Raw genomic sequence first — 15,192 nt, 5'->3', positions numbered from 1 at the left:
ACACCTACTCATTCAAGGGTTTTTCTTTATTTTTACAATTTTCTACACTGTAGAATAATAGTGAAGACATCACAACTATGAAATAACACATATGGAATCATGATGTAACCAAAAGAATGTTAAACAAATCAAAATATATTTTATATTTGAGATTCTTCAAAGTAGCCACCCTTTGCCTTGATGACAGCTTTGCACACTCTTGGCATTCTCTCAACCAGGTTCATGAGGTAGTCACCTGAATTGCATTTCAATTAACATGTGTGCCTAATTTGTGGAATTTCTTTCTTTCTTAATGTGTTTGAGCCGATCAGTTGAGTTGTGACAAGGTAGGGTTTGTATACAGAAGACATCACTATTTGGTAAAAGACCAAGTCCATATTATGGCAAGAACAGCTCAAATAAGCAAAGAGAAGTGACAGTACATCATTACTTCAAAACTGAACATTTCCAGAACTTTGAAAGTTTCGTCAAGTGCAGTCGGAATTACAATCAAGCGCTATGATGAAACTGGCTCTCATGAGGACTGCCACAGGAAAGGAAGACCCAGAGTTACCTCTGCTGCAGATGAAAAGTTCATTAGAGTTACCAGCCTCAGAAATTGCAGCCCAAATAAATGCTTCACAGAGTTCAAGTAAACAGACACATCTCAACATCAACTATTCAGAGGAGACTGCGTGAATCAGGCCTTCATGGTCCAATTGCCACATAGAAAACACTACTAAAGGACACCAATAAGAAGAAGAGATTTGCTTGGGCCAAGAAACATAAGCAAAGGACATTAGACCGGTTGGTCAAAATTGTCCTTTGGTCAAATTTGAGATTTTTGGTTCAACCGCCGTGTCTTTGTGAGACGCAGAGTAGGTGAATGGCTGATCTCTGTATGTGTGGTTCCCGCCCGTGAAGCATGGAGGAGGAGGTGTGATAGTGTGGGGGTGCTTTGCTGGTGACACTGTCTGTGTTTTATTTAGAATTCAAGGCAAACTTAACCAGCATAGCTACCATAGCATTCTGCAGCGATACACCATCCTATCTGTTTTGCACTTAGTGGGACAATAATTTGTTTTTCAACAGGACAATTACCCAACACATCCACAGGCTGTGTAAGGGCTATTTGACCAAGAAGGAGAGTGATGGAGTGCTGCATCAGGTGACCTGGCCTCCATCATCACCAAACCTCAACCCAATTGAGATGGTTTGAGATGAGTTGGACCGCAGAGTGAAGGAAAAGCAGCCAAGATGTGGGAACTCCTTAAGCATTCCAGGTGAAGCTGGTTGAGAGAATTCCAGGAGTGTGCAAAGCTGTCATCAAGGCAAAGGGTGGCTACTTTGAAGAATCTAAAATATGTTATTTGTTTAACCCTTTTTTGGTTACTACATGATTCCATAAGTTTTATTTCATAGTTTTAATGTCTTCACTATTATTCTACAATGTGGAACAAAGTAAAAAAAAAAAAACCTTGAATGAGTAGGTGTGTCCAAACTTTTGATTGGTATTGTATAAAAACTAGATATCAGAAAGGATCATCTAATGCAGTCACTCAGAGAAGATCTCTTGTTGCCCATTCTCTCTGAGAGACATGGTTAAGATCTAAGTAGAACCCCACTCTCTCTGAGAGACATGGTTAAGATCTAAGTATAGAACCCTATTTTCTCTAAGAGACATGGTTAAGATCTAAGTATAGAACCCTATTCTCTCTGAGAGATATGGTTAAGATCTAAGTATAGAATCCTATTCTCACTGAGAGACATGGTTAATATCTAACAATAGAACCCTATTCTCTCCGAGAGACATGGTTAAGATCTAACTATAGAACCCTATTCTCTGTGTAGGGCACTACGTTTGACCTACAGTACCTATGGGATTTTGGTAGGGAGCTATTAGGACCCTGCTGTCTATAGTGTCCAGCTTCACCCCCAACTCTAATCCCCATTATCCCACCCACCCCCCCAAAACAGGAAAACAATAGCAAAGAAGCCTCATTCATTACAAAGATCGTAGTGCAAAGGCATGGTTATTGTATATTTGACTGAACCTGGTGTGGCTCTGAAATAATTATTTTCAATGAGCAGAATACAGTTCATGACATTCTGAAGACAAGGAAATGTTTCAACGATATTACATGTATAGAAGCAACATTAGTGATTTCTTGCCAGATTGGTTATTTCTTTTAAAACAGAGAAGAACAATGAAGCTAAGAAAAACACCATATCCCAAAAATACAGCATATAAAGTTGAAAAAACAAGAACATTTGATTACTTAGAGACAGGGTATTTTGATAAAAACAATAAAATACTTCCCTACAGTCATGGAAGAAAGGCATTTCAGTCTTCATAACTTGTAGCTTTACAGATTGGGGCGGCAGGGTAGCCTAGTGGTTAAGAGCGTTGGACTAGTAACCGGAAGGTTGCAAGTTCAAACCCCCGAGCTGACAAGGTAAAAATCTGTCATTCTGCCCCTGAACAGGCTGTTAACCCACTGTTCCTAGACTGTCATTGAAAATAAGAATTTGTTCTTAACTGACTTGCCTAGTTAAATAAAGGTTAAAAAAAATGTGTTTCCTGAAGCTTCACTTCACAGAACACTGCTCTTCATTTCTACCAATAGGTATCTTAGTACATTTCATTTTTTACCGTTAAACCTAGAGCTAATAAAGCTTTGCTCCAATGTTTGTCTCTTGTGGATCTTGTACTCTGCCCTTGTGGTTGTTTTTATCCTGGGAGGACCTCCTCTTCATCATCAACTCTTCAGAGTCACGACAGAGTCCTTCATCGCTGGCGGCCTGGAGGCTGTCGAAGGTCCCCTGTCTCTCCCCATTGGTCCTCAGTGTCTTCTCCTGCCTCCTCCTCCTCTTACACTGCTCCGTACAGCGGTCCAGGTAGCTGAACTTACATCTCGTGTCGGTGGTGCAGGCGTACATCCCTACGGGCACCGCCAGCACCATGGCACACATGATCACAATAATATGGATGAACTTCTCCCGTTGTTCCAGCTGGCTGATGTCACTTCCTGTTAAGAACACGATGCACTGACCGGCGCGGGGTGTCTGGTTCTTCAGTGTCACACACACCTCGTATTTACTAACCGGTAGGAGGTCGTTGACCTCATAGGTGTTGATGCCCGGCCCGATGTATGTCAACTCCTTTTTGTCAGAGTGGTATTTCCCCAAGTGGATGGTGAACCAGGTCTCTGTAGGGTTGTCTGTCGCAGCGTACCACTCCAGAGTGATGCCGTAGACCGTCTGCTTGGAGATGCGGATGTCAATGTAGACGTTCTCGTCGGCCGAGGCCAGGGGGAACGGGGGACGAGACATGGCTGCACCGCCCGAGGAGGAGGAGGAGGCGTTGAAAGACTTGATGTTGATCAGGAAACTGACGGAGAAGTTGCCGATAAAGTTGTTGGCGAAGCAGGTGTAGACGCCTCGGTCTTCCAGGTGCATGGATGGGATGACCAGCTGAGATCTGATGGTCTCATCGTCCACACGGGTCTCTGCCACTGAAGAGGGAGAGAAAGGAGAATTATCCCACTTGGCAGACACTGGTTGAATCAATATTGTTTCCAAGTCATTTAAATGAAATGACGTTGAACCAACGTGGAATAGACGTTGAATTGACATCTGTACCCAGTAGGATGTTGAGTTGTTGGTGTTTAAACATGTACATATTGAATATTTATCATATTTACAGTAATATGTTGCATTATGAATAGGGATATGGGGGGGGGGGACCTAGTCAGTTGTATAACTGAATGCATTCAACTGAAATGTGTCTTCCACTTTTAACCTCTGAATCAGAAAGGTGCAGGGAGGAGGGGGGGGGGGGGGGGGGCTGCCATAATCGACATCCACGTCTTCGGTGCCTGGGGAAATGTGGGTTAACTAGACAGTATTGTTGACTTTGCCTACAAGAAAAGCTGTTCTAATCAATCTATGGCGGCTTTTCTACTTAGAAACGTAGAAACATCAAGAGCCTACCAAAGTCATGAATGACATACACACATGCATTAGCCTGCTTGTCCTAAATCTTGTCATCAAAGTGGTGTAGCTTACAATAAACTAGGACTGCCATGTGATATCGTGGTAAATACCCAACTGCAACAAAGTCACAGCATTCCAATGGATGGTAGCCTAGAATATGCAATTAAATAAAAACCTTACCAGTAAATCCCTTTATAATCTTCAGGTTGTATGACCAGTGGATGGCGGGGTCAGGCCTGGCTTGGACTAAGCACTGGAGGGTTACCTTGTCCCCCAGTGACACAGTCATGTTGGTTTCTGTGGCTGAGGCCTCGGGCTTCATGCATGTTTTCAAACCGACTTCGTGGAAGAACTTCCCCGCCCTGGAACTGGGGCCCGTGCACGTCAGGTACGAGTTCATCAGAATTAGAGGTGGACTAATGGTTTTGATAAACTCAACGAAACCTTTGAGGCGACAGTCACACAGCCAAGGGTTGTCGTGCAGCGCTAAAACAACGTTGGCCTCTCCACTGCTGGCCTCTTTACGTCCTTTTCTCTCCTCAGTGTTGAGGAGAGGCCAGTTGAGGAAGACATCCCTGGATATGACAGTAAGCTGATTGAAGGATAAGTCTAAATAGGTCAGGCCCGGTAGTTGTCTCAGGGCGGATTCCGGGAGCACGTCTAGTCGATTGAGTTTCAGGTCCAAAATGTTCAGGTTCGGCGTGTCCTGGAACGCTGTCCATGGGACTGAACGCAGCTTGTTTCCCTGGAGCCGCAGTTCCGTTAGATTCGTCAGCCCCTCCAGACTCTTGATGTTCATTAGGGTGATGTCGTTGAAATTCAACCATAGAGACGCCAAGGCAGTGACTTTAGAGAAGGAGCCGCTCGGTAATTCGGTCAGGTGGGAATTTTCTATTCGAATTTTACTGAAATAATTTGGGACGTTGTCTGGGATTCGTCCCATGGCTGTTTCCATACAAAGTAAGGATCTAAAAATAAAACCAAAACATTATGGGTTATGGAAGTACGGTTAGAGTAAGTTATCTATACTCCTTTCATCATAGACACATGCGGCAGGTAGCCCAGCGGTTATGCGGTTAGGTAGCCTGCCGACTTTTGTGAACAATTTGTGGATGTGCTCCTGTAAATCACTCTGGATAAAAGCGTCTGCTAGATGACTTAAAATGTCAATGTAAAATGTTATCTCTCCATATTGTCTATTGTTAAAACCAGTCATGAAAAGCCACCATTGAGTTCAGTAATAGCCTACATTTGACCAGTCAATACTGCATATAACGTCCTGACACCGTAAGGAAACGCGGTGCAAAACTAGCTACACAAGAACTGACAACAAACGACTTACCTTCCCAAGTTATCATTTGTGCAAGAGCAGCCGGGTAAACAAGATGTCGAGGCAGGAGTTACTTTATAGAATAGCCAAGCTATAGCTAATACTGTATACAAGGTGGCCATAATTCCTTTAACAGAAACCCATGTGAAGCATTAGAGCCGAGAATCTCCACAGGAGGGGCAGACAGTAGAGGTAAACCTATTACCTTAATCTTCCTTGGTGCAATCCCTTTGAGACACCAAATGATAAGATAAAACACGCTGAAAGTTTGTCTTTTTTAATATGTTTTAGCTATAATCCTCCTTGTGGGGTGGCAGGTAGCATAGTGGTTAGAGGGGCAAGCCAGTAAACTGGAGAGTTGCCCGTTTGAAAACCGGGTCCTACTGGAAAAATCTGCCAGGAAGTGAGCTGGCAACCGGAGGGTTGCTGGTATCAAATCCTAGATGCCATTACCTGGCGTTGTGCCCTTAACCCCCCCCCCTCCACAACACAACAGCTTCCCGGGGGCCCAGTGTGGTAGCCCCCTGCACTTCTCCAAAAAAACTATATGTACGGTATGTCTTTCGGAGGGGCTGGGTTAACAACGGAAGACAAATTTCGGTTGAACCTTGTGTGCAATTGACCAATAAAGTGATCTCTTTAGAGAAAGTCTGTCACAACATGCATGTTCCCTAATAAATAATAAACGAACGGGATATTTTAGAAAATAATATGATTTCTCAGAAAAAATATTACTTGATATTAAATATGCACTGACAGTGACTTAGAGCATCGGGAAGTCCAATATGCAATCTATAGATCAGGGCTACTGAAGACCATTGAGAAAATGGCACTATATACCCAACGTCTCTTATTTGTAGACTGCATGAAACAAAAGGATCCATGGCTATTAAATGAGGAACGGATGGAAGAGGTCTTCAGACACAAATATGTACGTAGTCTGCAAACGATACTGTACAAAGTAAACGACCACAGTGGCCATAGACGGACGATCAAGTTGTGATCAGCACCGTGGACAGCGCCAATACGAAACGCTAAACAAAACATAGGCTATTCTGTGAAAGCTATCCATCAAATCAAATCAAATAGATTTATAAAGCCCTTCGTACATCAGCTGATATTTCAAAGTGCTGTACAGAAACCCAGCCTAAACAGCAAGCAATGCAGGTGTAGAAGCACGGTGGCTTGGAAAAAACTCCCTAGAAAGGCCAAAACCTAGGGAAGAATCAGGCTATGTGGGGTGGCCAGTCCTCTTCTGGCTGTGCCGGGTGGAGATTATAACAGAACATGGCCAAGATGTTCAAATGTTCATAAATGACCAGCATGGTCAAATAATAGGTCTGGGACAGGTAGCACGTCCGGTGAACAGGTCAGGATTCCATGGTGCTGATCACAACATGTTTCCTTGTAATTTCTTCGTCAGCCCTTCAAATGTATATTATATCATAGTTAAATTCTAAGGCTTAGCTTAATGCTATTGCCGAGCATACTGGTGCTATGCCATGCTGTGGCTTGGCACCTGAATGTTTACATCTGCCTGTTTTCACCTCTTGATAATTGACTATTGACCCCGGATGTATATCACCCCATTATGATGTTCTGTGTCGTTGAAAACAGAACCTATCCTCTGATTGCATGAACAAAACGGTTGTCAAAGTGTTCTGGGAAGGAATATGCTATTATAGAGCAGGTAAGGATTTAAGAGGACACAAACATTTATAAAAAACATATTTATTTATACACATACAGTACCAGTCAAAAGTTTGGACACACCTACTCACTCAAGGGGTTTTTCTTTCTTTTTTACATAAAAAAAAAAAAAAAACATTTTCTACATTGTAGAATAATAGTGAAGACATCACAACTATGAAATAACACATGGAATCATGTAGTAACAAAAAGTGTTAAAGAAATCCAAAAGATATTTTAGATCCTTGATGACAGCTTCGCACACTCTTGGCATTCTCTCAACCAGCTTCAACCTGGAATGCATTTCAATTAACAGGTGTGCCTTGTTAAAATGAATTCCTGCATTTGAGAAAATCAGTTATATTGTAGGGATTGTATACAGAAGATGGCCCTATTTGGTAAAAGATCGAGTCCATATTATGACAAGTACAGTTCAAATAAGCAAAGAGAAATGACAGTCCATCATTACTTTAAGACATGAAGGTCAGTCAATCCGGGAACATTTCAAGAACTTTTAATGTTTTTTCAAGTGCAGTCGCAAAAACCATCAATCGCTATGATGAAACCGGCTCATATGAAGACCGCCACAAGAAAGGAAGTCCCAGAGTTACCTCTGCAACAGAGGATACTTTCATTAGAGTTAACTGCATCTCAGATTGCAGCCCAAATAAATGCTTCACTGAGTTCAAGTGACAGACACATCTCAACATCATCTGTTCAGAGGAGTCTGCATGAATCAGGTTTTCATGGTCGAATTGCTGCATAGAAAACACTACTAAAGGACACCAATAAGAAGAAGAGACTTGCTTGGGCCAAGAAACACGAGCAATGAACATTAGACCGGTTGAAATCTGTCCTTTGGTCTGATGAGTCCAAATGTGAGATTTTTGGTTCAACCGCCGTGTCTTTGTGAGATGCAGAGTAGGTGAACAGATGATCTCTGCATGTGTGGGTCCCACCGTGAAGCATGGAGGAGGAGGTGTGATGGTATGGGGTGCTTTGCTGGTGACACTGGCAGTGATTTATTCAGAATTCAAGGCACACTTAACCAGCATGGCTACCATAGCATTCTGCAGCGATACTCCATCCCATCTGGTTTGCGCTTAGTGCGACTATCATTTGTTTTTCAACAGGACAATGACCCAACACATCCACAGGCTGTGTAAGGGCTATTTGACCAAGAAGGAGAGTGATGGACTGCTTCATCAGATGACCTGGCCTCTACAGTCACCTGACCTCAACCCAATTGAGATGGTTTGGGCTGTGTTGGACAGCAGAGTGACGAACAAGCAGCCAACAAGTGCTCAGCATATGTGGAAACTCCTTCAAGACTGTTGGAAAAGCATTCCAGGTGAAGCTGGTTGAGAGAATGCCAAGAGTGTGCAAAGCTGTCATCAAGGCAAAGAGTGGCTACTTTGAAGAATCCTATTTTGATTTGTTTAACACTTTTATGGTTACTACATGATTCCATATGTGTTATTTCATAGTTTTGATGTCTTCACTACTATTCTACAATGTAAAAAAAGTTTTAAAATAAAGAAAAACCCTTCAATGAGTAGATGTGTCCAAACTTTTGACTGGTACTATATATCAGATCAGATCATAGATATATATTACAAAATGTATAGTATGTTAGGTTTGATTGGACAGTAAACCTGGCACATTTATGTTTATGGTAAATACACAGAGGTACAAAATATCACTACAGATATGAGTTGCTTCACCAATACTTTACATGTACATTATTTATGTCAAATAAAAACTACCAGAATTCTGAGGTCAGAGTGATTTCAGAATAACTGTCATCACTCTTCCTCCATACGTTAAAAAGATGGGTTTCATGTATTCTGGTAGAACGTGCCATTTTAGGTTTATTCCACCAAGAATTTCTGGAAAACCTGGGAATTTTGTAAAAGTTAGCATAACTGTGTAACCCTAGTGTCATTTCAAAGAAAGGCAACTGCTTACACTATGTTACCCCCTTAAAAGTGCATGACAAATATAAAATGCTTATTTCCACATTTTAAATAAAAAAATTGTTTCTGTTTTTTTTTTTTTTTACAGTTTACCGGGTCAAGGTTGGCCTGTATTTCTGCAAGGCTGTATAATCACAGTTATGTCAGCATTTATTTATCCTATTTATCTAGACTCACATATATACCACACTTGTCCATGCAACTGTCTGTTGGTTTCTGCTCCGTCTCTGAGCAGTTTCAGTCATCTACAATACATCACTTGCCAGAAGAGACCAACCAACCAAATTAAGTTCTGCTTGGAAAGGACAGACTTCTCTGCCCTGTAAAGGTTGAGGCCTTCATTTGGTATCAACAAAAGTACTCACTAGGGGGTCCCTCATTCCTACAAGTAGCCCCAGAGTCCACACTGGACCTAGCAGAGAGCAGTCTGTTGGACTCGTCTGGGTGTTGCCTGGCAAGGTACTCCCCCTCCATCCCCTTAGGCTTCTGTCCCGGGGAGAGAGTCTCGAATGTTACATATGAGTCTTGAATATCTTTGGATTTCCTCCCCAGTAGCTTTTTGCAGCGCTTCTTGAGCGCCCCGCAGCAGACGATCAGTGTCAGGGGGACAGCGATCACGCAGGCCACGGTGATCACCACCACGTTAATGAGCTTCTGGGTGCCGCTTGCGCTGGCCGCCTCGTCCGTTGAGAAGATTACACACTGCTCCTTTTTAGGGATCAGGCCTTTGACGCAGACGCAGGCGATGTACTTTGTCCTTGGCACAAGGCCGTCGATGGTGATACGGTTCTTTCCCGCAGCGACGTTGATCCTCCGCATGTCCCTCTCGCCGAACACGGCATACAGGACGCTGAACTCGGTGGTGTTCTTGGCCGTCGGGGCCCGCCAGTTCAGGGAGACGGTGTGATCGGTGTCCCCGATGACCTTCACCGATCGTACCACCCGTCTCTCCGGCGGCGCCGATGCCTGCAAAGAAGAGGCGTTGGCTGCCAGGTTGCTAAGAACCTCCTTCTCCACTTCCTTAATAATCGCCGGCTCCGTGGCAGGAGGACCGGGCGTCTGTCCATCGGCCACACTGTCCAAAATACTGTAGCTCTCGATATCATACCTCCCTGTGAAACCACTCGGTCCTAGTGGCTCGATGATGGGCATAGCTGCCGTCGTGGTTGGTGGAGGTATGTATCTGGCAACAAGTTTCTTCTGGTAGGCAGCTTTCCCAAATCCGCCGGTTTTCCGTCCTCTCTGGTTTCTAGTCTTGGAGCTGCCACCTTGTTCCTCGTTTTTAAAGGAGTCTGTAATAACCAGGGAGATGATGGCGTCTGCAGTCCCCACGAAGTTGGTCGCTTGGCATATGTATTTCCCAGAGTCCCGGTAAGAGACGGCAGGCACACTCAGGATGGACCAAATGATTCCCTCCTTTGAAACTTCTTCCTGAACTGTGAAATAAATACAAAACAAAAAAAAAGTAGTTAGAAGGATTAGTGAAAAGAAAACCGTCCATCCATCTGTAATCTAGGCTATTTCAGCTTCTGACTTTACAACACCCAAAATAGATGTCCTAAGTACTGTGGCTACTTATTCAGGCAACAGGCAGACGTATATATGCCTAGCAGCCTTCAGTCACGGCAGGTCTTAGCCTGATCTCAGATCTGTGTGTGCTGTTCTCTCAACTATGCCAAACAGTTTCCAAGACAGCACAAACAGATCTGGGATCAGGCTAAGACCTGCCGTGACTGGAGCAGGTTTAGAAACACTAAACTTGGAGCACAACGGAAATAAATCAACAACTTTTTTTGTTTGTTTGTAGTTGTTGTCCTTCATCCCTTTTTAACATATGTAGCGACTGCTTGTTCTTGGCTGTATATCTATGTGTTAAATTCAATCAATCAATCAATCAATCAATCAATGGATCTCACCAGTGCCGTTCATCTGTTTGCCGTCTGCCCGGGTCCAGGACAGCTCTGGTACTGGGACTCCGATAGTCCCACAACGTAGCAGGACGTTGTTCCCCAGGGAGCTCCTGACCCGGGCCACAGCCGTGTGGACACGGGGCCCCTGACACCTCTGGAGTTCCGTCTCGCTGAACAGCACCCCTGACAGGCTCTCCGGGTCAGCACATCGCAGCTTGGTGTCGATCAGAACCACAGAGGATGACGGAGACTTCTGGAACTGGACCAGGTCATAGAGCCGGCAGTCACATAGCCATGGGTTGTCATGGAGACCTACAGTGATGAATAATTTCACCAGAATATAAACATTTTAGTCATTTAGCAGATGCTGTTATCCAGAGTGACTTAAACTAAGGGATTTAAAGAAACTACAATGGTAGCTAAAATGAAAATAAATAATCAACACCGCTTTTATCATGGCAATAGATAACACCAGTTCTACCTTGGTAGTACATAACACAAATATATATATATATATACACACATTTTGGACAACTCTTCCTGCTCTGTCTGAACTATAACCTTGTGTTATGTGTGTATAAAGTCAGTTTAGCAAGACGTAATAGTAAGTGGAAGTAATCATGCTAGTTTGAAGTGAGACTTGTGAATGTATTCTCATTAACACTACATTATGGCTACCTTTACTACAATTAGAGTAATCATTTTACTACTCTCAAATGTCTGATGCATGTCTCCGCCAACTTTTCATTTAACGCTACGTAACACACCACAGGTACTCATGCAATGCATGCTGGGATAAAAGCACCCTGGCTTATAATGTTGTGGATGGCATCGATTGTTTCTCACGAAACGTGAGTGTCAATTGCATGTCATTTAAAGGCTTCTATTTCATCCTGGCTTGTAAACCAAATGGGATTCCCTAAAAGCTCAATAAAGGTTGTTTTTAATTTGCCGAGCAGATCCTTACCTAGAATATATTTTGAACTGTCCCCATCTTCTTGAGACGGTTTCACAGATAACCACATAGAGAGAACCTCAGGAGGTACGGTGGCCAGGTTGTTGCTAGATAAATCCAGGTATGTAAGGTTCTTGATATAAACGCTCGCCTCGGCCGGGATCGACGATATCTTATTATTATGTAGGTCCAGTAGCCTCAGGTTGGGCATATCAGTCAGAGATTCCCAGGGGAAAGAGGTGAGAGCGTTCCCTTCCAGTCTCAGCTCATCCAGACTTCTCAGGCCACGGAAGCTGTCTACATTCAAAGAGTTGAGAGAATTGAAAGACATCCAGAGAAATTCCAAACTGTCGAGGTAGTGAAAGGTTTCGCCGGAGATCTTTGTGATGGCAGTCTTCTCGATCCGCAGTTTCGAGGTGTCTGCGGGAAAGTTGGGTGGGATCACAGTGATCTGTGGGTCATTGCAAAGGACACTCCTAGATAGATGGAGAGAAAGGTACACCTCTTATTGAAAGTCACTGTTTAACCTAGTGTAACACGTTCATTCAGATAACTCAACTTTATTACAGGTTTAACCCAAATTAACCATGGACTTGTATGGGTTCATGACAGAGTGTAGACGTACAATTACTGCGTAAATAAATCAACCAACATTTTGTTTAATCTTTGTCTGTTTAATCTTCCATTTTAACCCGTCTTTCTTGTTTTTTTTTATTCGGTCTAAACGTTAGTAAAACATGGTTAAGGGCTATTTATTAGAACCAAAGAAAGAGGCTTAGAGCATTGTAAATTAATCATTGGGTCCATATATATATATATATATGTTTTTAAAGAGAGTAGAAGAGAAGCTGACCTCATACTACCTGCACGTTACGCACCACCACACAACAACAAAAACATGTAGAATAGAAGTTGTTCACATTCACAATTGAAATAGTTGTAATCATTTCTCTGTTTGTTCTTTTACCTTGCTTTGGATCCGTCTGATAATTTGTGAAAGAAGCAGCTACATTGAGACGGACACGCGCTGCAAACAAACGGTCCGAAGCAAAATAATGTCAAGCAGAAACCCAGGCTAAAACCTCGAAACATTTTCTCTCCGAAACTATACTACCGAAATATAGGCCTACTATCAAACTAAACTACAAGATCTCTTTTGAAAGAAAAAAAAGTAATGTTTATTTCGTTCTTCCAAGCCAGCGAAGCATCGTGTTGCTATCTCAGTGCCTCATACAGGTCTGAACGTCGTTCTGAAACCCGAGATTAAAAGGATAGACATGGATTAGTGGAAAGGATTTATTTTCATTGACACGATTATTGCCCCGTGGCAAATGACAGGCAGGCTGTGTCGTTTCGCTTTGTTTATATACAGAGTAAAACCTTTCCATATAGTTTATTGAAGGGTTTATTATGGAGATTGGTTCGTTTTTGGCGGTCCATTGACTGCATGCTGTTCTATTGAATGTGAATTCGTGAGTGAAGTGACATGCACAAAGGAAACGGCTGCCAATGGATAATTGCGACCATTAAAATATAACCATGTAATAAATAGTATACATATGTTTAATTTTACGGGATTTGCTTCAATATATTTATTAAATATTTTTGAAAACCTCGTTATTAGCACAATTTACTCCCAAACCCCTAATTTACATTTTTCACATCAGACTCATTCAGGTCAAAAATAAAATAGCCACTTGGGATTCTAAGGGATCAGAAAATACTTATTTTTTCTTTTTATATCGAGATAGAGTATATAGAGTATACGGTTGCATACCATGGATTTGACAGATAACCCATAATCCCCCCCCAAAAAATGTACGAAAATCGTCGCCAAATGTTCAGGCTCCACAAGTTATCTATGAAGAAATTCACTTTACTGTGACAAAGTCACACTGATGAAGCATCCACCAGTATTATCAAAACACATACAGTAGCCTACTATCCCACAATGCACAGTGGTGTATGGAGAACAAGACCCCAGTGGGAACCTCAATAACATGGAAAGGACCAATGGATGGAAGCTAAGAGTAATTAATGTTAAACAAAACGTTCTTCCATTCATTGGATAGAATTATATAATTTATTCGGTTCATTGGATAGGTTTGAAAAATGTTAATCATTTGTATATTTTGGTGAGTCAGGGTTCTACTGTACACAAGGGGTCATCTGACACTGTTTCAATATTCTATGACTGTGCTTCTTCATCCATTTAATGTTTATATACTTTTTTTCTGCAGGTCTGGGCACATATTAGTGGGTAAAAAAACTACTGACCCCTCCTGATACTTTATATCAAACTACTGACCCCTCCTCCTGATACTTTATATCAAACTACTGACCCCTCCTCCTGATACTTTATATCAAACTACTGACCCCTCCTCCTGATACTTTATATCAAACTACTGACCCCTCCTGATACTTTATATCAAACTACTGACCCCTCCTGATACTTTATATCAAACTACTGACCCCTCCTCCTGATACTTTATATCAAACTACTGACCCCTCCTCCTGATACTTTATATCAAACTACTGACCCCTCCTCCTGATACTTTATATCAAACTACTGACCCCTCCTGATACTTTATATCAAACTACTGACCCCTCCTCCTGATACTTTATATCAAACTACTGACCCCTCCTCCTGATACTTTATATCAAACTACTGACCCCTCCTGATACTTTATATCAAACTACTGACCCCTCCTGATACTTTATATCAAACTACTGACCCCTCCTGATACTTTATATCAAACTACTGACCCCTCCTCCTGATACTTTATATCAAACTACTGACCCCTCCTCCTGATACATTATATCAAACTACTGACCCCTCCTGATACTTTATATCAAACTACTGACCCCTCCTCCTGATACTTTATATCAAACTACTGACCCCTCCTCCTGATACTTTATATCAAACTACTGACCCCTCCTCCTGATACATTATATCAAACTACTGACCCCTCCTCCTGATACTTTATATCAAACTACTGACCCCTCCTGATACTTTATATCAAACTACTGACCCCTCCTCCTGATACTTTATATCAAACTACTGACCCCTCCTCCTGATACATTATATCAAACTACTGACCCCTCCTCCTTATACTTTATATCAAACTACTGACCCCTCCTACTGATACTTTATATCAAACTACTGACCCCTCCTCCTGATACTTTATATCAAAAAACTACTGACCCCTCCTGATACTTTATATCAAACTACTGACCCCTCCTCCTGATACTTTATATCAAACTACTGACCCCTCCTCCTGATACTTTATATCAAACTACTGACCCCTCCTCCTGATACTTTATATCAAACTACTGACCCCTCCTCCTGATACTTTA

At 42.3% G+C, this 15,192-nt stretch overlaps 2 protein-coding genes across 2 annotated transcripts; both read right to left on the bottom strand.

The window, feature by feature from the left end:
* Positions 1-1,959: 1,959 nt before the first annotated feature.
* LOC124040440 (leucine-rich repeat, immunoglobulin-like domain and transmembrane domain-containing protein 2) lies at positions 1,960-5,625 on the bottom strand. The gene is made up of 3 exons (XM_046357644.1): positions 5,318-5,625; positions 4,156-4,943; positions 1,960-3,494 (listed from the first exon to the last, which is right to left on the bottom strand). Exons 1-3 carry the CDS (start codon positions 5,425-5,427, stop codon positions 2,647-2,649), a joined length of 1,746 nt encoding a protein of 581 aa, XP_046213600.1. The 5' UTR covers positions 5,428-5,625; the 3' UTR covers positions 1,960-2,646.
* Positions 5,626-8,473: 2,848 nt separating this feature from the next.
* LOC124039392 (leucine-rich repeat, immunoglobulin-like domain and transmembrane domain-containing protein 1) lies at positions 8,474-13,066 on the bottom strand. Its single transcript, XM_046355354.1, has 4 exons — positions 12,803-13,066; positions 11,848-12,311; positions 10,887-11,192; positions 8,474-10,406 (listed from the first exon to the last, which is right to left on the bottom strand). Exons 1-4 carry the CDS (start codon positions 12,925-12,927, stop codon positions 9,319-9,321), a joined length of 1,983 nt encoding a protein of 660 aa, XP_046211310.1. The 5' UTR covers positions 12,928-13,066; the 3' UTR covers positions 8,474-9,318.
* Positions 13,067-15,192: the final 2,126 nt, after the last annotated feature.

This window comes from Oncorhynchus gorbuscha, linkage group LG07, assembly GCF_021184085.1.
Source record: "Oncorhynchus gorbuscha isolate QuinsamMale2020 ecotype Even-year linkage group LG07, OgorEven_v1.0, whole genome shotgun sequence".
Taxonomy (NCBI): domain Eukaryota; kingdom Metazoa; phylum Chordata; class Actinopteri; order Salmoniformes; family Salmonidae; genus Oncorhynchus; species Oncorhynchus gorbuscha.
Note: the sequence above shows the minus strand (reverse complement) of the source record. Positions and strands in the feature narration are given on the sequence as shown.

What these genes read in the sequence shown, in the direction of transcription:
- LOC124040440 (XM_046357644.1), bottom strand. Translation starts at nt 5,427, where the DNA reads ATGGCCACCTTGTATACAGTATTAGCTATAGCTTGGCTATTCTATAAA. An exon ending in ACAAATGATAACTTGGGAAG is followed by an intron (nt 4,944 to 5,317) that starts GTAAGTCGTTTG and finishes TTTTATTTTTAG; the next exon opens with ATCCTTACTTTGTATGGAAA. An exon ending in GATTATAAAGGGATTTACTG is followed by an intron (nt 3,495 to 4,155) that starts GTAAGGTTTTTA and finishes CTCCCTCTTCAG; the next exon opens with TGGCAGAGACCCGTGTGGAC.
- LOC124039392 (XM_046355354.1), bottom strand. Translation starts at nt 12,927, where the DNA reads ATGTTTCGAGGTTTTAGCCTGGGTTTCTGCTTGACATTATTTTGCTTC. An exon ending in TCAGACGGATCCAAAGCAAG is followed by an intron (nt 12,312 to 12,802) that starts GTAAAAGAACAA and finishes CCATCTATCTAG; the next exon opens with GAGTGTCCTTTGCAATGACC. An exon ending in CAAACAGATGAACGGCACTG is followed by an intron (nt 10,407 to 10,886) that starts GTGAGATCCATT and finishes TTTATTTCACAG; the next exon opens with TTCAGGAAGAAGTTTCAAAG.